Source organism: Patagioenas fasciata, chromosome 5, assembly GCF_037038585.1.
Source record: "Patagioenas fasciata isolate bPatFas1 chromosome 5, bPatFas1.hap1, whole genome shotgun sequence".
NCBI classification, from domain to species: Eukaryota; Metazoa; Chordata; class Aves; order Columbiformes; family Columbidae; genus Patagioenas; species Patagioenas fasciata.
The window spans coordinates 53,581,479-53,603,822 of NC_092524.1; the positions used below are offsets into that span (position 1 = coordinate 53,581,479).

A 22,344-nucleotide genomic window follows, 5' to 3' on the forward strand; every position below is an offset into this window, starting at 1 on the left:
GTAAAATCATTAAACAAACCAAACGTTAAGCTAAGCAAACCTAATCCCTGCCTGGGAGTGCAGACATGAATCCTTTCTGCAAGAGGAGGGAGGAGAGGATCTGTATGTAGTCTGCCTAACCCTATCGGACCATAAGATAGTTATTTCAAACACAGAGTGAACAAATATTGGAAGAAAACAATAAAAACATTTTTTAATAAACACATTTTTAAAAGTTCTGCACTTTCAAGGTGCTTTCTGGAAAACTCTTAGAATATATTGTCTTTTAGAAACTGATGACAAGTAAAGCTGTGTGACAGTGACATACTTCAGCCACCAGGAGTAGACCATCTGTCTAGAGAACCTTTTGACATTTAAGAAAAAAGGAAGAAGAGAAAAGAAAGAAGAGAAAAGAAACAAGGAAAAAGAAAGAAGGAAAAAGAAAGAAGAAGAAGAAAAAAAAAAAAAAGAAGAAGAAACAAAACCTATCGTACTGTTGCAAGTTTTCAGCTTCAGGTTGCAGAGAGAGAAGTGTTTCAAGAAAGGTTTGGAACCAGAGAAGTGAAAGGACAAGGCACTATTCATGGTGTAACAGTTACAGATGAGCAGGTCACAAAGAAGAATCATACAAGATTCATTAATATAATAGAGAAAAACAAACAAACAAACAAACCTAGAGAGGAAGAAGTGGTAGAAACAATATGATAGAGCACAACTTCCACATCTTTAACTGCCATTACCTCCACTTATTCCTCTATTTTGTTTTTTATGTAAACAGGAAACAGATCATTCATACATATTTCTGATACTCTATTTACTAAACAGTGACCAATCCCTCAGCTATAGTATCTGTGGGGGAAAAAAACAGACTTTAAACAGAATCCACTTAACAGTTCAATTAATTAATTACTTAATTAAATCCATTTAACGTTCAATTGCCTGTATGTTCCATGCTGTGCCACACACAAAAGTTGCGAAGGACACAATCCAAACCTTAGCAAGGAGAAGTTCAGGGGTTCAAAATGCCTCATGTACTGACAACCTCCAGTTCTTTACCAAGTCAACAGATCAAATTATTTATCTGCATCAAAGCCAAGAGATCTCCTACCTCTGGAAGTCAATAGGAGCTTTATGATGAGGTTCAACAGTCTGAAATTCAACACTCAATCAACAGACTGGAGGTCTCACCAGATGCTAAGTTCCTTGTGCATGTTCTCCCAGAACATCTCATGTTATTAGATTAGGTGTTTTGGAAGGCTGGTTCTGGCACAATCTCTGCAGGCCTCAAGACTAGCTGAAGGAGAAGTTATTTCCAAGAATTACGGGAATGTTACAGAAATGCTTTTTAAAATTTCTTTCTTTTTTAAAGTACATATGGGGACATTTAATTTGTTTTGTCTCCAACCTTTTCAACAGCTGATGACAGCTTGTAGAGAATTATTTTCTCCAGGTGCTACAGGGGCAAACGGAAAGCAGTTAAAGACAAATTCAGCAGAACCACACACCATGAGAGTGTTTCTTATTCCAGTCAATGCAGTCATCAAGAGAGCAGGTTTTAAGTGGTACCACAATGACAACAGGCACGTGACTGTACTGAGCTGACTTAGCCTGTGTTTTCTTCACTATTGCCAAGGTCTACGCACCTCCAGAAATGACCTCACTGCACTGCATTGCTGATAAGCCTTTGGGAAGTAACACTGTTGTAACAGATGGATAAATCAGATAGATACACAAACACAGCCACAGCCGCAGATTTTAGATTAACGTCCTTTTTTGATGAATACTATAGGCTGCCCATGTTAGCTGTGCAGGAGTCTTTCCTTTCAGTACCACCATCTGGTTGTTGCTCATGCCGTGACCTCTTGGGACTTTCTGGAGGGTTCAGCGGATAGGATTCCTTTGTCTTGGTCCTCAGACACCCTAAACAAGTTAAACAAGAGTCTCGCATCTTGGCAAAGTTCTGGTAAGTGCTTTCACTGGAAAAACAGTACAATACTGGATCAGCAACACAGTTAAAAGTAGTCAGCAGGAGAGAAACATGGTAAATATTAAATATTTTCTCAGCAAATGAGCAGTTGTTCTCCAACAAGCTGCGGATCACAAGTAGGATGTGGTATGGTCCAAAGCAAACCAAAAAAATTAAAACAGTGCTTGAAACCAGTCGTTTAATTTGGATTTTCTTCTTCTTTTGAGTTCCATGACTCTTGTGGACAACTCGTAAAATCCCACAGTAAGAAAAGGCCAGCAGAAAGAAGGGGAAAAGGAAGCCAGCAGAGAAGCGGTAGTAATTGACATTGTGCTCCCATTTTTTGATGGGGTAATGCTCAAAACACACCACATGGCTGTCAGCATCCATACTGACCTCCGCGTGTCTAAAAACAAAGCAGCATGTAATTATTTCTTTGGTCCAGATAACGATGCTTACAATCACAGCAGCCTTCATAGTCCGAAAGCACTGGAACCGAAAAGGGTGCACTACTGCGAGATAGCGGTCAATGGAGATGCAGCAGAGGAAGCCCACACTGATATAGATGTTCTCATACAAGAGGATGCCACAAATTTTGCACAGCAGCTCATCGTAGGTCCAATTGTCATGCTGTAAAACATACTGAAGCCAAAAAGGCAAAGAAAATATGTAGAGCAGGTCTGCTACAGTCAAATTGCAAAGGTAGATACCCAATTCATTTTTAGCTTTGATCTGTAAATACCCATAGTACAGTGACAGGCAGTTAGCTGGCAAGCCTAATATAAATACAAATATGTATATCACGGGGGATAATGTCTGGTGGATATCATGATTAATATTGCACTTCTCAGTTGCATTCTCTGTGAAATTGACCATCTTCTACCTCCCCCTGTGTATCACTCATCAGGGTCCCGAATGAATAGCTGTAGAATTTAATTTCATCCAGTTTCATGCATTGCTTATTTCTTCCACAGTCCTTCAGGCTGAAGTGATGATTTGCTGCAGGATGTTAATAACCTGAAGGTAAAACACAGGTAAATCTTCAGAGTGGATATGATTGTCAAATATATAGTACAGTTTTCAGTAAGCTACCTTTTCCTAGCCCTAAATTTTCTTATAGTCTTTCATAGAAGATAAAACCTGTCTGGGAAATCATGATTCATGTGAATAACTCCTAGTACTTACCAGAAAAGTACCAGAAAATTGTGTGTTCAAAAACCTCAAAACAAATTACAAACAGTCATTACTTAACTTTGCAAGTATCTAGAAGGTGAAGAAATATCAGTTCTGTTTTGCAGATCAGGCACAAAAGCAGTAATCTGATTTATGCACAATGGAAAAAAAAGTCTCTGGCTAATCAGCAACCCTCTCAGACTTCCTTAGAAGATGAAGGGGACACACAATCCATTGGTATTTAATCTCCATTTCTTAAATTCCCCTTTAGATACAAGATACCATGGAATACACAGTTCAACTCATCAGGATGAAGAAAATGGAATTTTTAGCAGTATCTCTCAGAGTTACTTGTAAATACCACCCTGAAGGCCAGCTGCCTTTCTCTGTCAGAAGGAGACTATAAAAATCAGGTACAGCGTATCCACGTGGTCTCAGTTCTGCAGATCATGCTATCACAGGTTCCTTATTTGCCATCGACTCTCAAAACCACTCATTTACTGGTACTATATATATATTTTTATCTTTCCTTTCCATCTTCATTGAATATGAATATAAGGAGACAGCACCATCCAGGGACAAAGATGAGGCCTTGTTGATTTTTCCTGTTTACTATCTAGTTTGTATTTTTGTCATAATCTTCTGTCCTGTCTAGGAACATATAAATTTTTCCAAGGCAATCCTGATAAAAGCATGATGACACCACAGTAAAATTACTGTCAGCTGCACGACTTTAGGATGTTACGGTCACTTTTTTTTTTTTAAACTGTGGTGGGCTCTACTCCTATAGAAATTGAAAAGAAAACCAACCTCCTTTGGGCCAGAAAAGAATTGCCTGGCTGAAATAAGTGACCAAAGCTGCAAAGACTTTTAGTTCAAACTGAAGGACACATGTGAATGTTTTAAAATTAGAACATGATTTTCATTCCTTTGATTTTCCTCTTTCGCATCAACAGACACAACAAACATCATCCTCAGTTTCAGGGAAAGTGTTGTTGGAAATCTCAGAGACAGTCAGTCGTGAAACAACAGGTGAACGTAAATTCATCTCTGGCAAATCCTCTAACTTCATTGTCCAACGCAACTTGTGTGGAGGAGTGGTCAGGTCTAGGACAGCGCTAGCTCTGCTCTCCTCCTCTTGCTCTCTCAGAGCTCCTTTGGGGACTGAGAGACTCACCCCTTCCACTGTGGGTGGCACAATAGTTACTACAGGTAAATCAAGCACAGCAGGAGAAACGCTGCACAGGGACCTGGTCAGAGATACCAATGGTTCAGTTTTGCACCAAGAGACTGTAGTAACCTTCCCACAGAGTAATGATGATAACGTCAACAGTGCAGACATGTACAAAAGAAATTATTTGCTAAAGTTATGTACTGACTTCCTAAAGGACTATTACTTAGGGGTTGTTAGCTCCCTTGTAACAGCACCCAGTGCACTCTGCATTTCTCAGTGGCTTCAGAACCATCACACAGCTTTTCTGTCTACAGGACACCTGTCTCCACACCCACAAGGACTGTGCACAGAATCTTTGCTGAGGCAGGGTTGATAACCTGCTTACCCCACCTCACTTTTTCCAATCCAGAGATACAGGCCAAGTACAATTGTATTTGAGCTTGTGTTTGGTACCATTTCAGTTTTGTATAATAATTTGGTGACTTTTACATGTAAGAGTTCGCCTGCTCAGGATGATTGGTACACCTACTTATAGCCTCAAATGACTAAAACTCTAGGATCCGCCATCCAATCTACCAACTAAAAGTGTCCAGTCAATGTCCAGCTCCTGTTGATGAGGTCAAATAGTAATGTGAAAGCTGAAGACAATTTTGAGAAGTCAGAATTGTCTTTATATGTCTAGCATAGCTCAACAGCACTTTGTTCAGTGTTAGCTGCTGAGTCAATATGCATCACAGTATGAGAAAAAGAAGATGTACCCTACAGTTGCCCTGATTTTGAAAATGCTTCTTTTCCTATAAGAACTAAAATGGTTGTATTAAATTACGTTTATGTCATGGAGAACATTATTGTAAAAATAGTTTCTCTTTAGCATAGAAGTCTTGTCAAGAACAGCAAAAGTCTTATTGATATGACATTATGCTAATACAATATACACTTACGGTTACAGCAACATTTCCTGCTCCTGGAGGAAGGTCTGGAGTGGGCTGTTTCAGACAGCAGAAAGAGAAGGCTGGCTGCTAGGGGTCTGTTTGCCCTGTGCTGACAAACATTCCCCAGTTTCAAAGATGGGGATGAAAAACAAAGATCCAGAGTTCTGCTTGTGCAATAGTTTTCTTACACTGCTCTTCTGGGCAGCAGCAGCTGTGAGCCAGGAACTCCTTCCCTCATTCCGGCCTCCTCAGCACATGGGCTCTGGGACAAGTTTGTGCCTTTGAGCCCTTGTGCCCAACTAGTGACAGGCTCAGGAGCCAAAGTTCACCTTTCCCCCAGCACCAAGTAGTACTAAACCTAGTTCTGCACCAGCCAGGAAGGGAAACTCTGCTTTTTCAACAGAACTGACATCAAAGTACTGCAATGGCAGTGTTAAACAGATGGGTGCAGAAGAGCCCACCCTGTTATTAAGAACATAATACATGACAACTTACAAGCTGTCTGGAAAAGTGGAAGCTGAAGGAAAGGTGATGCAAGGTACAAGAGAGAAAAGACAAATAGCTCCCCCATTGCTTACTGACCTTGTCTGCATAGGAAGGAGAGAAAAATGGAAAAAATTGCTGTATTAAAAACATCTGGGGTGCAGATAATCATAAAGCTGAAAGCAGTTATGAATGGGAACACACAGGCATTCCTTTTAGGCAGCTCTAATATGGAAATAGTGCAGCTGTGTAATTTTTTAGAACATAGTTTATCTAACACCTTCAGTATCACAAGTCAGCAGATATTTCCAGGCAATATTTCTTTCTCATATGTGCCCACATCTTTCAGATTATACCCTTCTAAGCCCAAGTCTTGGAAACAAACTAGAAGACTCTTGCCATCTACACAAGGTCTAAACAATTCTCTTGTCCCTGGATGAAAAATGAAGCCAAGAATCACAGAGGTTCAGAGTGCTTCATTTTTTCTTGGTTTAAATGAGCCAATTTTCATTATTCACTGGACAGTTCAACAACAGGTTCTTTCTTTCCAAACTTCTTTGTGCCTTAAACATTGACAAAAACGTGATGTCCCCCTCACACCATGAACCATGGAGCAGCTCAGGTGCAAAGCGCTGTCTGCTGGTGTCAGCATGGGAAATATCTCAGAGCCACTTACAGTCTCTTCAGCTCCAATCAAGTACTGGCACAGACCATGGGTGGTTTTTTAGCTTCAGTGAACATTGTTACAATTTTCCTCATAAGAAATCTGTCTGCAATTAGACCTATGTATTTTTAGCAGAGACAAATGGGACTACGCCAAAAGACTCCCTTGTAGGCCTTTGCAAAAGTTGTACACAGCTTGTCTCATCTGCAAAGCACTCGTTTCCATGAACAGGGAGAATAACCTGGTCATGCACCATTATGTGACAGTAGTTCTCTTGCTGTTTAATCTGTCCCTGCACTGGTCACACAATGCAGACAGGCCTGAGCCATTTGGCTGTCATAGCAGGACTTGGACTGGGCTGCATATCTTGGAATCAGAAACCTGGGGTTGTTTCAGTTTAGGATTTGGTTCAGATCATTACCTACACAAACACCAGCCCTTAAATTTACACACTAAATTTCCCCAGATAGTCAAGGGTTCGTCAGCTTGGTTTGATCTTGATTCACAAAGCCTGGAAAAATAAGTCAGGTAAAGAGGCTGGGAAGCAATGACCAGCAGCATAGACTCGGGACCAGTCAGACAATATAAAATAGGTAGAAACTGGCTAATATCCTTAGAGCAAGTTTTTGGGGGTTTTGTTGGTTGTGGGTTTTGGCTTTTGTTTTTGTTTGTGGTGTATGTTTAGTTCGGTTTGGTTGGTTTAAGTAGAAGAAAGTGGAAGTTGGGCTGTGTGACTGAGTACAAGGAAATGGCACAATCATGTTTGGATTCAATTGGAAGAAGTATGATTTAAAAGCAGGAATTGTTGAAGCAGGTCCAGAGAAGGGCCATAAAAATGATCAGAGGAATGGAACACCTCTCCTATGAGAGCAGGCTGAGAGAGTTGGGGTTGCTGAGCCTGGAGAAGAGAAGACTTCATGGAGACCTTATTGTGGCCTTTCAGTGCTTAAATGGGCCTTATAAGAAAGATGAGGATGGACTTCTTGGTAGGGCCTGTTGCAACAAGATAAGGGGTAACAGTCTCAGACTAAAAGAGACTAGATGTAAGGAAGACATTCTTTACAATGAGGATGGTGAAACACTGGCACAGGTTGACCAGGGAGGTGGTAGATGCCCCATCTCTGGAGTCATTCAGGGCCAGGCTGGATGGGGCTCTGAGGAACCTGATCTAGTTGAAGATGTCCCTGCTCATTGCAGGGGGGTTGGACTACATGATCTTTGAAGGCCACTTTCAACCCAAAATATTATATGGTTCTATGAATTCTAAAAGGGTTACAAGTAGAAGGCAATGAAGGATGATTCTATTAACACACACACATGAAAAGGAAGGGTAAAGAAAGACAAGTACATATGAGGCACAAGCACATATTTTAGATCAAAACATAGCTGAAATATTTGCTGTTATTTTTTATTTGAGTCTTTAGAACTAAACCTGTGAACCAGAATCTAACAAAATTGTTTTTAACAGTAGGATGGGGGCATAGGAAAAATAGATAAGCAGAGGCTAACAGATATTTTGAAAGTCTATGTGTACTCTGGGGGAATTAGCTAAAGCAGTTTGTGAGCTACTGCTGATGATGTTTCAGAAATTGGTGTAAAACAGGCATAACACTTGTCTTGTGAAAAGAGTAGTTGGATAATTATCTACCAGTCAGCCTAGCTTCAACCAGAACCAGCCATCAGACAATCAATACACATATTACGCATCTACAGAAGTGACTCACAGCTGCAGAGACTGACCCTGAGTGAGCACTGCTGTACCTCAGGAGAAGATGAAGTTCAGCTGGGGTTGGCAGTTGCACTTCACGCCATGTCTCAGAAAGATGGTGTCCTAGTTTTCTTAAAAACAAAACCAGTTTTCTCTTTTAGTGATTTTTCCTCTCAGCTAAGTGCCTGTATATTTTTCTTGGATGCTGTACTTGGTGATGATAACAGGACCAATGGTAACCAAGGTTAACTGATAACGGGACATATTTGGAAGGAAGGGTGGGTAGAACAGGTGACTAAAACTGACCAACTGAGTATTCCATCCCATAATCGGCATACCCCCTATATAAAAGGGTGATCACGAGGGTCAAGTCCTCTCTGACCACGGCCAGAATCTAGATAGGACCCTTTCTGCATTCCTCTGATACTAGGCCTGAGGCCCTGCAATCCCTGCAACCAGTTTCCCGTTTGCTGCGAAGTCCCACCCATGGCATCTGGGTACCTGTCCTACAGCTGCTGGAGCCACGCCAGCTCCGCCCACCCAGCTCTGCCACCACTGGAATGACGACAGTTCCATGTCGAGCATTCAAGATTAGTTTTGTATATTTTGTATATAGTCGCTATTTAGTAGTAGCATTAGTAAAACCCTTTAAAACCTTCCAACTTGAAGTCTAAGTCTCCCTTCCTCCTTATCTTCCTTATCATCTTTCTGATCTAAAGGAGAGGGTGGAGGGAGGGTAAAAGGGATAACAGAGCGTCTGCCATAGTTTATTGCCACCTTGCCTTAAACCCTGACAGATGGCAGAAGCTCTGGCCTCAGTCCTACCTGCTTGCTGTTGGAGGTCCAGTGCAAGCATGGATGGGCCCTCTTTTCCCTGCAACATGTAGCCTTACCAGGCTGCAGATCCTGTAGATGCTCCAGTGAGCAGAAAGCAAAGGAGAGTTGGAAGGGATAAAGGACTCCAGTGGAAGCTGCTCTCGTCTTCCCTGATTACTTCATGAACCTGTTGCCTCCCCTCCCTGCCAGTGGTCAGTCCCACCCCACACAGCATCACACCTGAATATCATCCCAGTCATATCAGTGCCCCAGGTCCCAGAAGCTACCTGCCACAGCTCAGAGCCACCCCTGTCCTCATAACCTCTTCAGCCTGATTTCAGACATGACAGCCTCCTTCTCAACAGCTTTCACTCCCATGATACCCAAACAATTCCTTTCTCATGCAGCCTTCACACACCAGGGCTGTTGATGCACAGGGGGAAGGCAGAACTTGAGTGGGAAAGGGAGTCAGCAGCTGCATCTCAGGGCTTGTGAAAGTCAGGGAGGGAACAGGGAAGAGAAGACAGAGGCAGCAAGGGCAACCAGCACTGCAGCCAAACAGCTTGGAAGGCTGCTTTAGAGATGCTCCTGCAATAAGAGACACATAATTCAACAAAAACCAAGAGGGTCAGACCAATCTCATCCCCATCTTTGACAACCTATGTGGCTGAAGAGCTAGACAAGCAGCAACAAGTGTAATACATCTTAGTTTTATGAAGACTTTTGACACATCCTGTTGTACATTCTCATTAACACCTGGGAAATTGTAAAGGCATTATGTACTGCCAGATGTGTTGCACAATCATGCTCAAAAGCAGCCACATGCAGTCCACTTGATCTAGAATTATGAACTCAGTTGATTGTGCAATAACCTGCCCTTTCCAGGATGTTAGTCAGTATTTTCATCTATTCATAATTTCATAATTTCCATCCCATTCAGAGAGGCATAGAAAATGTACTTACTAAACCAGCAAATGATACTGACTTGGGAAGGAGTATATAAAATCAGTGGGATTTACGATGATCTTGGTCTGAAAACAAAACAAAATCTGTTGAGGGCAAATGCAGAACTACTGTGCTTGGAAAAAAAATCAGATTGTCAGTATGTAACAGGGAATATCTGGGTATGCAGCAGGATGGATAACAATGCACTTACATTAATGCTTTTTCTGATGAGAAGAATTACCATGGGATGTAGTCCTTAAAGGGCACAAACTCAGCTATCGTCTCTACTCACTGCTGGTAAAACCTCTCTGGAACATTTTGCAATCTAAGAGATACACAGGTAAATTAGAAAAAGTACAAATATTTTTGGCAACCAAACTATATGATCCTTATTTCTCTGTCTTCAGAAATTCAAAATTATATTCCCGTACAGAGAGGAGTTTCCTGGAGGTAAGTTGATAGTGTTCCTGAAGCACTCAAATGTCCTACACCAGTGACTGCTGCAGATAACACAAATGGACAACAGGCACATTTATTAGAGGTGGAAACAATTCTAGTCAATAAGATACTTTATCCTTGTTCATCACTTGGGATAAGGCAACATATTACAAGGCTACTCTTAGGGGCACAATACAAAGCCGTGGAGATATACTCAAGCTGGCACTGATCATGATTTCAAGGACCAGAAAGAGCAAAGCTGCAGCAGTGTGATACTTGGCCTGGTAGATCAAAGAAAAGGGGTGCAGCAAGAAAACCAAGGTAGTTCTAGTCTCATGCATTATGTTTCTACAAGAAAGGTGCCCAGATTTGGCTTAAGCATCTCAGTAGGGCCTAGGTTTTGTTAAGCTCAGAGTTGGCATGGCTCATATTGAGACGAAAGTCCAGCAGAAATAATGATTCTATTCATTAAAGATCATAGCCTGGTTTAAATCTGCAAGTGGGTTAAAAATTACGTTGCACTGGAGACCTTGAGATTTCTAATTCCTGACCCCAGTGTACTTCACATAGATGCTCACCTCTCCTTAGTGCAGCTCACTTTATGTGCACCATCAATGTTTCTTTACAGGGCGTGGGATTAATTCCTCTACTGACCATACCATGTATTTTTTAATTGGATCAGTTTCTAAGCCATTATCAGTAAATCTAACCACTTTAAAAAACAGATACATGGCCCCTAAGAGTATAAACACTACAACAGCAAGTGTGCAGAAATACTGATTTTGTCAAACCCCTCTGTGAATAGCAGTTGGCTGCAAGGAGTTTTGTTTCTGTCTTCTGCTGGTTCTGTTTGTAAATCAGAAAGGCTGCTTCTCCACTACACTTTCCTTTTTCTCTCTGTGTTTTTTTATTAGAAGAACAAACTCTGTATGTCCTACTCTTTGCAAGAGCGTTGCACTGGAGGCATGCAGCAGAAAAGGGCTGTGTCTTTTTAAACCTCTGAAATCATCTTACATGAATGGGGAAAAAAAAAAGGCAAAAACTGCATCCTTCCTTAAATTGAATTCCCTTCTAAAGTTAATTTAGGTCTGTACACAATCCATTCAGTGTTTGTTAACTTGCAAGTGGCCTTCTCTAACACAAACCTTTATGGCAAATAGTTATTACTCTGTGTATCTGTTTCAGTTGGAGGAAACCATAAAAGTATTCTGTGAATTACAAATCACTTTTGTCATTATTGTATGACTCCATTTATAAACCTATTGTCAAAGAAGGAAACCAGCAACATTTTTTCAGAACCCACATAAACAAAAGACTAATTAGTCACCAACATCCAATTTTCCCTAACACAGACATGTAATTGTTCACAGCATTGGGTAAATCACTCCGTTTGCTCCAACTTTGATATCCTGGGAATTTGTTCCAATTTCTTAATTTCTGCTTGCCACATTTCTCTGAAGTAAGCTAGTTACATTAAATATTTAATCACTAAAACTTCAGATGCCATCTGGCCCCACAGTGGTGGGGTAGTTGAGGGTTTCATGCCTTCAGCTTGTAAATTTGTCATTAGGAATTCATTGTGTGGATTTGAGTAGCAGGTTCACACTAAAATATTTGAATCATGAATCTTTTTTTTTCCTCATAGTGAATTCAATGCCTGTTGAAAGCACTGGTTTGCACATCACCATAAGCTGAGAAATTTGACCTGTGCAGCCTGCTATAAACAGTGTTGGCTGATGATTGCAGTGCAGCTAGAAGCCAATGAAGATAGCCCACGTATATTACACACGTAATTAATTCAAATAATTTAAAGACCTCTAAATGGAGTTCAAATCCTCAGCAAGTACATGGTAATGTAGTTTAATCTTACAAGTGCCCTGACCCGCAGATCATGAAGCTCTGTAAGGAACAGTTGAATCAGTATCGATCTCAAACCTGTATGTTCTACATTCAACTCACTTTGTAAGTCAAACAAACTCACTCTCAATGAGGCAGGAAGCCACCTAGAAAGCAAGCAGCTGGGAACATCTGAATGGTCTTAAGACAGCTAAGGTACCACACACCAGTAGGCTATGCTGAGAGAGGTCAGAGGGAGGACTTGTTGAAACACAAAAGTTACATTCCTGGTAAATGTCAATATATATATAAAAAAATCCTGAATAACCCAGGAGATTATTATCCTGGGCTCACATTTGTCAGTTTAATTAGAGCACCAAGTATCCAGCTTCTTTGTTACCTGATGTGCAAACTGCTGTATACAACATATTATGCATTCCATATGATACAAGAAGTCAGTAATAAACCGTATCCTATTTTACAGTAGAATGACCGAAGGATGTGAAGGTTCCAGGGGTCACATACTGAAGTCAACAACACCCTTTGTTGTGAACACAAGGACTCCCCCCGTATCACACTGGGATGTCTCAGCTGGCTGTAGGTACTACCCCTCCATCCTGTGCATCTCTGTAAGGCTTTCCAGAAGTGAGCAGATCCTCTGGGATCCACTGACTGGTCAGGAGAAGCACAGGGGAAAGGTCAGAGATCTAGCAAAGCTGCAGACCGCAGGAGTTGGGCTTGTTTAGTCTAAAGAAGCCCAAATGGAGGGCAAACACAGCAACAACCATCAAACATATTAAAGATTGCTGCAAAGGTGAGAGAAACCGCGTTAAACACCACCAAAGGCTTTCCACTAACAAAGGCAAGTGGAGCACTGGGACAGATGCTGCATGGGATGTTGGACTGAAATCACGGAAGGTCCTGAAGTTTGGCAAACATCTTGAGAACAGTCCAGTTGACGCCCCTTGAAGGCAAAGAAATGTTTGGAGAGCTCTCAGGACCTTCCCATTCCATTCTCGACTGTTGTTTGCCAGGTGACATGACGTAACACATCCCTTTTAGTGACATGCAATAGCATGGAAACAAATTGTATAAATCTAACATGAAATAAAACAGCTTCCATAAAGGATTCTTGTTTTTAAACAAATCATTTTCCAATTATTTTTTTTAATGATGTTTTTCAGTTTGAAAGTTGTTGTTTTGTTTTTCCTAGAAATGAAATCTGTGACTTCACATGAACAAAAACTAATACAAAAAACCCCATGTTCTGCTTCTGCACCATTTAATGTTTTTTACGTCTTTGGTCTTCTTAGGTGAAGCTTGCACATGTGTGAAGGACAACTTGAGATAAAGGATAAGGAAGGCAGATAGGATAATAAGCACAGTTAGCCCAATATCTCAGACTTCTTCTTATTCTTTATCTAGGATTGAGGTGTTTTTTCTTTTTTTATCAAGTGCAAGGTCTGAACAACTGGCTGAGCACAGGAAAGTGCTGAAAAGAAACTACACTCTGGAAAATCCCTATTTATGGTAATAAGAAGTTCATACAATGTGTAATTTCAGGCAAGCAATCCAAGTGGTATCAGGGAGGTGAATCACATAACAGGAATTAGTCACATCATTGTTGCCTCAAAGCTTTTTAAAATGAGTCTCATCTGCCCCCTCCTTTCTGCTGTTAAAGATCAGCCAGGTAGACAACATGACCCTCCAAGTATTTCAGTGCTGAGCTGTTGTGACCAGCTCCTACTCACAGGGGACACCTCCCAGAGGCTTCGTAGATTATTTCCTTGAGTACAGGACAGTGGGTGGAGGAAAACATATCACAACACTTTCTGCAGAAAACTTAAATTTCTGTGTTCCTCAGAGAACAACTCCAAATTTACCTTTTTCCTCAACTAGAAAGAACCTCAGCCAACTCAACTTCCCTCTCCCTCCCAACCCTCCTTGGCACAGAAACCAAGGCACTGTCTTGTCTCTATTGCACAAGAAGCAGGTGAGTAACAATCAATCATAGGCAACAAAACTGCTTGTAATGCCCAATCTCCTGATCCTCATTTAAAATGACAATACAAGAAAAGCCAAGATTACGCAGGTGTTACTGATTAGAAGCCACATAAGCCATGATCAACATACAATATTACCAGTAAGGAACAAGGACTGGAACAACTGTGTTGTAGCCTAGGACTGAGAAACAGGAACTTCGACCTCTGAACTAGAGGAGTTCTGACTCATTTTATCATCTACAGCTCTGGGGAAAATCACTCTTCTGATCCATTTTTCCAAACTCTGTATTACTGCCTGTTCTGATGTTGCAGCCTGCTCTGACACCAGCACGGTGCTCCATCAGGCAACACCAGATGTCTTGCATAGAAATCAGTGACTTAAGGTTTAGGTCACATCTAAACTATGTCTCAATGATTTTTGCCTTCCTTGGTTTGTCAGCGTGCTCCTCTACCTCCAGGACAGCCATACAGCCCCTGCTCCACAGAGTGACTGCCCAGAGGGAGCTGTGGCCCCATGGGAGCCACCGCACTGACATCTCAGCACCCTGAGCATGGGCTACTCAGTTGCAGCAGGTGGGGCTCAGACACTGCTGGCATCCCATACCACTCAGCACACACCAAGGCCGGGCTGAGCCAGCCAGGTGTTAGTCTGGATCTTTGCCCAGTACTTATGGCACTATACAGACATAGCAGTTGTGAATATTGAGAATAACTTGCCCTGTACCCATTTGCGCTCACAGAAATGGGATGCCCACAACATGCAAGGTAGTCTCTTCTGTTGAGCCTCCCCAGCGTCACTTACTGGTTAAAAGCGAAAACTTTTGTTTGAAAACATAACAAGTTGGACACCAAATCAAGGATCAAATCTTCTTTCTGCTTGCATCTTTTATAATGCCACTGCCTCCAATCACAACAAGGTATAATTAAACCCAAGTTACAGCACATCATGCCCTCTAAACAGAACTATCTCATTAACCAAAACTAGTTTGGAAAGCAACCAAACATCCATCTGTACAATTTTTTCTTCCTCCTTTACTGATAGTTCAGTGAATATAACCAATTTTGCAGTGCTGGTGACAAGCAGTAGCTTGGGACATCAGTAATCAGTGTTTGACTAATAACGTCTGACAAATAGCAAAGGCTGTGTGAGAGAAAAATTTTGCTTGCTAGGTCTAACTGAAATGTGGTTGAAATTCTGCCATGTCTAAAAAGATTGAGCACATCTCCTGTTCAAGAAAAATGTTGAGATTTTCATTAGTCCATGCATCAGCAAATAATGATACACTCAATAAAGTCATCCCTCTTTTAAATGCTATTTTCTGTACATATGATTCAGTACATGATTCATTTTATACAGCAAAAATTTGAAGACACGGTAAAGTGAAAAGCTGTTTACAACATTTGGAGAGTTTTCCCTTCTTTGTCTCATTTTTCTTTGACTTCATTCTTTTTTTTTTCTGTTTGGATTTATTTTAATCAAAGAGACAAAATTTGTCATAGGATAAGAGCCTGTTCAACTGCAGCACCAAACATGGCGTGCACTGTCACCATTTAACACAGGAATAATTCTTCTGTGCCTTCGTACCACGTTTGTGTTTCCAGCTCACACTGATCCCTATTGTGTGTTTCAAACGTGTTTCTATTCTAGATCCAACTCTGTCTAGTCTAGCACACTGGCTGCCCTTCCACATGCTGCTGTTTAGCTGTGTTAATTTCCTTTCAGACTTGGTTGAGTCTTTTTTTGTTCCGTATTCTGTGATTCTGTATTTCTTCCTTGGATACAGCACTGGAGGAGGAGATGTGTCCAGGCATTTGTGCGTCTTCAAATTTCCAGTTTCCCTTTTGGAGATGAACCAAGTTTCCTGTAGATCTAAGTCAATATTCACATGTAAGGTGTGTTCTCTGATGTTGTCTCTCAGACTTCTCACGAATGTGTAGAAGTAGCACGCCTTGAAGGAGGTTTTCCTCTGTGCTCTTTCCCTTGTTGTTGCTCTCAGTCACTAGATGACTATTGAAAACTTTGGTCCTCTCTTTCTCTTTTCTCTTGAGGATCCAGGACTCCAACAACCAAGTTGCCAATGGATATAACATTCCAAACAAAGTGTTAGCATATCTCTCTGAAGGCTTGCTTGCATTTTCATCTCCTGAATTTTCATTTCCTCAATTCCCTCAATTTTAATTTTAAAATTCTCTTAGCACTCATGATTTTTAGTACTAGTGTCTTGCTTTCATTAAGATTTAAACAAAGTCTGGGTTTCCATTACGCCCAAGTTCCTTCATTTCCCAATGTATACGAGCTTGTCATCCCCCCACCCTTTTCTTTGTCATACCTTGAAACAGCCTCTCTCTCTCTACCTCTGTCTGGCCTTGCATATGCTATGAGAAGCTTTCCTTAGCACCGTGCTGCTGAATTCCTGCACTTCAGTGTCCTGTCTAAGGGCCTAAATGTTCTTTCCAGCTCCTGTCCGGTCCACTCTTGGATGACACTGGAATCCACACCAGTGACTGACCACTTCTCCTGTGTCAGTGCTCTTTCAGGTTTGCCACCTCTCTTCTGGAAGACAAATCCCAGTATCCTGTCTGGAGGCACAAACTCATCCATCCATGTGCTTGAAAACTGACTGGTCCTTCTCTAGATTTCTTTTAAAGAAAATTGGAAGGAACAACCAGCCCACCATAAAGGTATTAATCAAGATAAAAGAGGTTCAACACAAAAATTGCAAACATAGTTGGAGAACCACAACCTTACAGAAATGAAAAAGCCTTTTATAGTATCAGAGAAGCAACTCACAGCAAAAGCAACAACCTTTCTGTAAACCAGTCACGCTTCCCACCATGCATCTGGCTAGAGAAAAGGGAGAGAATCAAATACACATTACAGGGGAGTTCTGACAAGCTCTTGGGTGGAAGATGGAAAAGTCAGCACAGGAGATGTGGGATTCCAAACTTGGGAGCTGTTCAGAATTCCTGGTCCTGCTCTGAGGTGGAGGTGTAAGATTATCTCTGAAATTTGGACACAAGTTCAAATTCCAAATAATAACATCCTGACATGGTAAGTTAAGGGATCTCAGTCTAATACTCTTCTTACTTTTAAAGACAATTCTTATTTCAAAAGCTATGTCTGATCACTTCTTGAATATGGAGCATAAAACAGATACATCCTCTAATTAGATATGTGCATAGATGCTGAATCATTATCCATCACCGAGTAAAAATTCTCCTTCTTCCATCGGCAGATGGAAGACACAGTGTTTCCAGATCGAATTCTAATTGTTACTAAAATATTGAGTTACAAAAAAGTCAAACCAAGAGATCTCTGTAATAACATTTCCATCCTTCCCTACTGGTTGCCCATTTAATAATTTTATTCAGGTGTTATTAATGTAACTTAAGTTTGATAGTTTGCTTGCATTTGTTTTTGTAATGCATTCATTTTTGATCTCCCCTTCCTCTGTCAGCTATCTAATCTATCTTCAAAGCTCTGCGTCTTTGCTGTCAACTCATAGCAAAGAATGTGAGAGAAAGGAAGACTGAAAGCTTGTGGAAGAAAGCAACAATGTTGAGAAATGAGAGACTCAGCTCATCCTAGCAGCAATCACTGTCCCTAGCAATTTTTGAGTGGAGAATGTCAGGAGAACATCTCTCATGGAGCAAATGTAACAGCAACAGCAGCAGTGTGTCCTCTCCGTTATCTGTAGACCACATCAGTTTTGCATTTCTGTTTGCTTCTGGCATGGTGACAGATCTGAGCCTAAGCAACCCCAGATCAAATACCAAGACAACCCAGCTGAAAACAAATTCGTCACCACAGAAACAATTTCTGGCAAGGGGACTCCATGGAGAGGAACAGAGCATACCTTCAGGTGAGTCTGTTTCTCAAATTCCCTCTAACAGTGTTTGAAACCTATTCTTTAGTCTTTTTTTTTCTTTTTTGGACAGATTAGCTACAGCTTCTGGATGAAGTTCTCCCCTTGCTACACGCTAGGTTAACAGTTCAGAGTGTGGTTTCTAGTGGAGAAAAAGGAAGTACAGGAGATGCACCCCTCAGAGAATAAACTGCAATCTTGTTTTTAGCTGCTGCTAATTACTAATACCTTTACTTGAAATGACTGGCCAGTTTCTTCTAAACATTAAAGCTGTTCTTTGCTTTTTTGAAACCAACTGCTATCAGCTGTCAGGGACAGCAGCTCTGCAAATGCTTCAGCTGGCATAGTAATTCATAACAAGCATTAAAAGCCACTCAGAATAAGCTTTACAGGAAAAACAAACCTCTTAGAGGAGATACTCAGCTAATTATAAGGTAATGAGCCTCACAAGGCCACCACATCTGGAGTTCACTCTCCAGAATTCTTCTTACAGTTCACTTAAAAATAATTAGCAAGTTGTGTAAATGTCCTCCCAAGTTTGAAATAACTTTTTCTCTGGTTATCACCACACTGGCACAAGAATAGTCAAGTGGGAGTGAAGCCCCAAGGCAACACAAATGCACTCTCAGGTCAGGTCTAGAAAAACTGGCAGAGAAAAAATGTTCTACTCCGTGCACTGTTCAATGGGATGCCAAGTTACAGGATCAGCTGGTTAGGGGAGGAAAACTTACATTGATGCCCACATCCTTATACGCTTGTCCCTGTGCAACTGTGCTCAGCCACAAATAAGAAGTTTCCAGTCTGTCTAACCTCAGGAACCAGCCATCCCCCAGGGTCATCCTATTTGATGACATCTAGTATGATGGCACCTATGTACACCTGGTTCGGCTGGGATTAACTTTCCTCCCTTCTCTCCCCTTTGCTACATCTCCCTTCTCTCTTTTCCCACTGTCTAGGATTGCTTACACTCCTCAGGTCCTAGAACAAAAAAAATCAGATTTTGTCCACCAGCCACAAAATGAGATAAAAACATCTCACTGCAGATGTCAAGTGAGATGAGATTTTTTTTAATGAGATATAGGAACTGTCACATCCTTCTTCATTTAAAACTGTGATATTCAAATCACAATGCTGTGAAGTAGGCATTGTCAACCTCCTGAGCTGTGCCTTGCTATCACAGAATGACATTTTCTCATGGTGTACTCACCAGACCCTGGAAAGACTCCTAAAAGTTTGCATGTGTACAGTGTATGTTATCACCTAAATTACTGCTGTATAGCACCAAGCATAAAATGAGCTGAAGCAGCTACTTTCTGCCTCATGTAGCAGAAAGACCTTATAACTACCATGTGAAGAAGCAGCATGATATGGGGGAACAACAACGTACTGGCAATATGATGAGGAGGCAGGAAGGATAAAGGTGAGGACAGTAAAAGATTTATGTTCTAAGAAAAGGAATGAAGGCACTTTTACTGGCTTCTTGACTGAAGCAAACTTGAAAGAAGAAGTGGTCAGACATCATACTCCTCTGCAGCCAGTGTGAGCATAGGGTGCTAATGTGGAAAAAGTCACAGAGGGAGCTGATTAACAGATTGCTCAGAAAGTCCCTTAACGTTCACAATGACAGTGACATGTCTTATGAGCCTACATGTAGCCATTTTTCCCTGCCTCAGTGTTAAGTTTCCTTAAATATTTATTAATAAATGTCTGCATGTGTTCTGAACAGAAAAGAACATAACAAGGTTGTTTCATTCTTCTAAACTCTATTTCTCTGCTCCCCCTGCACACATGGAGCTGATCACTCACTGTTTTACTTTTCTTGTTGCTTTACAAAGACTCCCAAGAACCAGAAAAATGTACTTGTAACACAGGCAACCTACAATAATAAACAAAGGTTTTTAATCCTATTAAAAAGAAAGAGAAAAAATAATAGATACATTTCTAACAAAATGAATTTCACTAAACAAACCTTCACATTTCAAGTTTCCCAAGTCAGGTTCTGAAGAGCAGCAAGAAAAGTGGCTTACTGTTTGGAAAATATAGTAATGGCATACTTTTGAGATACAAAGACAAATCTACATATGTGTACACAGAGTACACATGTAGGTGTAACTTTTGGCTTGTGTTCTCAGGGGAATTAAGTATTTAAATCACTTATTAGTCATTTAAAGTAGCCTATATCTAGTTAACTTAGACAGTCCTACTAAGTTTTCTGAAAATGACTACTGGAATTCACCTACTGGCTATTGCTCTGGTGCCCTGCTGCAAACATGAAACAGTTTCCCAGTTTATCCTAACAATTCCCTTTCATCAACACAGCTTCAACATTCAGATCTCTTTGCACCTAAGTGGAGCCCAGAAAGTTTTTTCAGAAGAACTTTCATTCAAAGTTCTGACTAATCACAGAATCACAGAATGTTAGGGATTGGAAGGGACCTCAAAAGATCATCTAGTCCAATCCCAAACTCCCCAATGGGAACTTGTCAAAGAAATTAATTTTGAAGTTGTGAATTTTTTGTGACATGTTGCTCTGGTTGAGTGCTTGGACTGCCTGGTTGTTTTGCTTTGACAACCTAGCCAAAATCCTGTCCTCCCACCTTTCCAGGGGTCATAACCTTGTATAACCTGGCTCAATGACAGAAAATTAACTTGCTTTTAAGAATGAATTGATAAAAAATTAGACTCACCTGTGAGCAGAGTTTATGCAAAGAGGTTTTCCTTGCAGTGTGAACAGCACAAAACTTCCCTTTTCCCAGCTCCTGCTCGGGCTGCTGGCGAGGCTGTCCTCCTCCCAGCTGTGAGAGAGCTGTCGCTGAAACAGCGCGGGGAAGGAGGAGGAGATTGCGTTTCAGCTCCTGTGCTCTTTATGGTTTAACAGCAAAGGAGCCAGCCCAGCCCAGCCCTCTCCTCCCTCACCCACTCATTCATAAATGAAACAGACGAGAGTGCCAAAAGCAGACACTGGATACAGAGATGGCAATGCACACAGAGCGGTGTTCACGCCTGTACCTACCGTCACAGACACAAACCGGCAGACAACTGCACTATGATCACAGCAGCTGGTGCAAAGCACAAATACAGATTATCTAAGCACACACAGATGTTGCCTCGTGCAAAGTATACAGAGTGTTGTTATTAGTAGTATTTACAGTAAGTTGCTCCTCGGGCTTGCTGAGATAAGATCTTCATTATGTCTAAACACAGCAGAAGCTGATTTCTGCACACAGGAACATCTCTGAGGGCTGTGAGGCGAGGTTCCTTCCTCTCTCACACCAAGACAGACTGAGGCATAAACAGATCAAAAGGCTTGTTCAAGGTCATTCAGGAAGACTGTAGTAGATGTAAAATCTGACCTCCTGCTAACTCACATCACTACTCCTGTTTCCACAGGAGAGAAAATTGCACCATGGGGCATGTATTAAAGTGTCTGTCATTCAAACTGAAATGCACTACACTTAAAAATAACAGAAAGGTACGAATTACATCACTGAAGCTGGAAATGAAAGCTGTTACCAGTTCAGAGTCTGAACTGGGATGTAACCCACCTGAAGTAGCGCTCTGCCGTGCTGCTGTAGGGACAGCGGTGACTCTGTGTGCCCAATATATCAACCTAATGAGAGTTCCCCTCTGCTCACTGCAATGGGCCAACAGTGCTCCAAGGGTGGCCAGAGATGGTAAGTCTGAAAATAGGAGTCTTGTGCAAGGTACTCCGAGACATGTTCTCCATTTCCAACCTGGTGAAGAGCAACACAACATAAACACAAAATCAAAATAGAAAAACAAAAAACAAACAACAAAAACAACAACAATAAGAGACAGGGAGAGGCTACAATGACATTTACAAAACCTGGAAATACTCCAGGAGCACCCATGGCTAACGTCAGAATCAGCATCAAAAATAACTCCTCATTCCAGACGCAGGCAAAGGGCTCTTCAGGTATGACAGGCTACCAGATGGCAGAGCCCTTCCTCTGCCAGGGCCTCTGACAGATCAGAGATCTAAAATTATCTACAAGGGTAATGATCCTCTCTGAGTTTCTGAGAAGGGATGCAGCAGGAGAAATAGGAAATTATTGAATATGGACAGTAAAGGGCTGCAAAAAGCACAGAACGGCCCTTTGCAGGCTCACCATGCTGCTCTGGGGATGGCAGAGATGCAGCCAGGGGAACAGCCAGGGTTGTACACCTCATGCAGAAGAATAAAGAATATGAAGGGTTAGTATCCAATTTATCAGAGCTACTTGGAATGCTCCCCGTCTCTGTGTTTTCTCTGTTTTTTTGTTTGTGTGTTTTTTCAGTACTCATTTAGTATTTATATGTATTTTTATATACATATATAAGAACACATATATCAAGAAAAA

The 22,344-nt window shown here is 41.3% G+C and overlaps 1 protein-coding gene across 1 annotated transcript; it reads right to left on the reverse strand.

Annotated features, from left to right (window-relative positions):
• Positions 1-401: 401 nt before the first annotated feature.
• GPR68 (G protein-coupled receptor 68) lies at positions 402-20,786 on the reverse strand. Its single transcript, XM_065839814.2, has 2 exons — positions 20,671-20,786; positions 402-2,962 (listed from the first exon to the last, which is right to left on the reverse strand). Exon 2 carries the CDS (start codon positions 2,819-2,821, stop codon positions 1,763-1,765), a length of 1,059 nt encoding a protein of 352 aa, XP_065695886.1. The 5' UTR covers positions 2,822-2,962; positions 20,671-20,786; the 3' UTR covers positions 402-1,762.
• Between the last annotated feature and the right edge of the window lie 1,558 nt (positions 20,787-22,344).

Coding starts and splice junctions, on each gene's coding strand:
- GPR68 (XM_065839814.2), bottom strand. CDS start 2,821: ATGGTCAATTTCACAGAGAATGCAACTGAGAAGTGCAATATTAATCAT.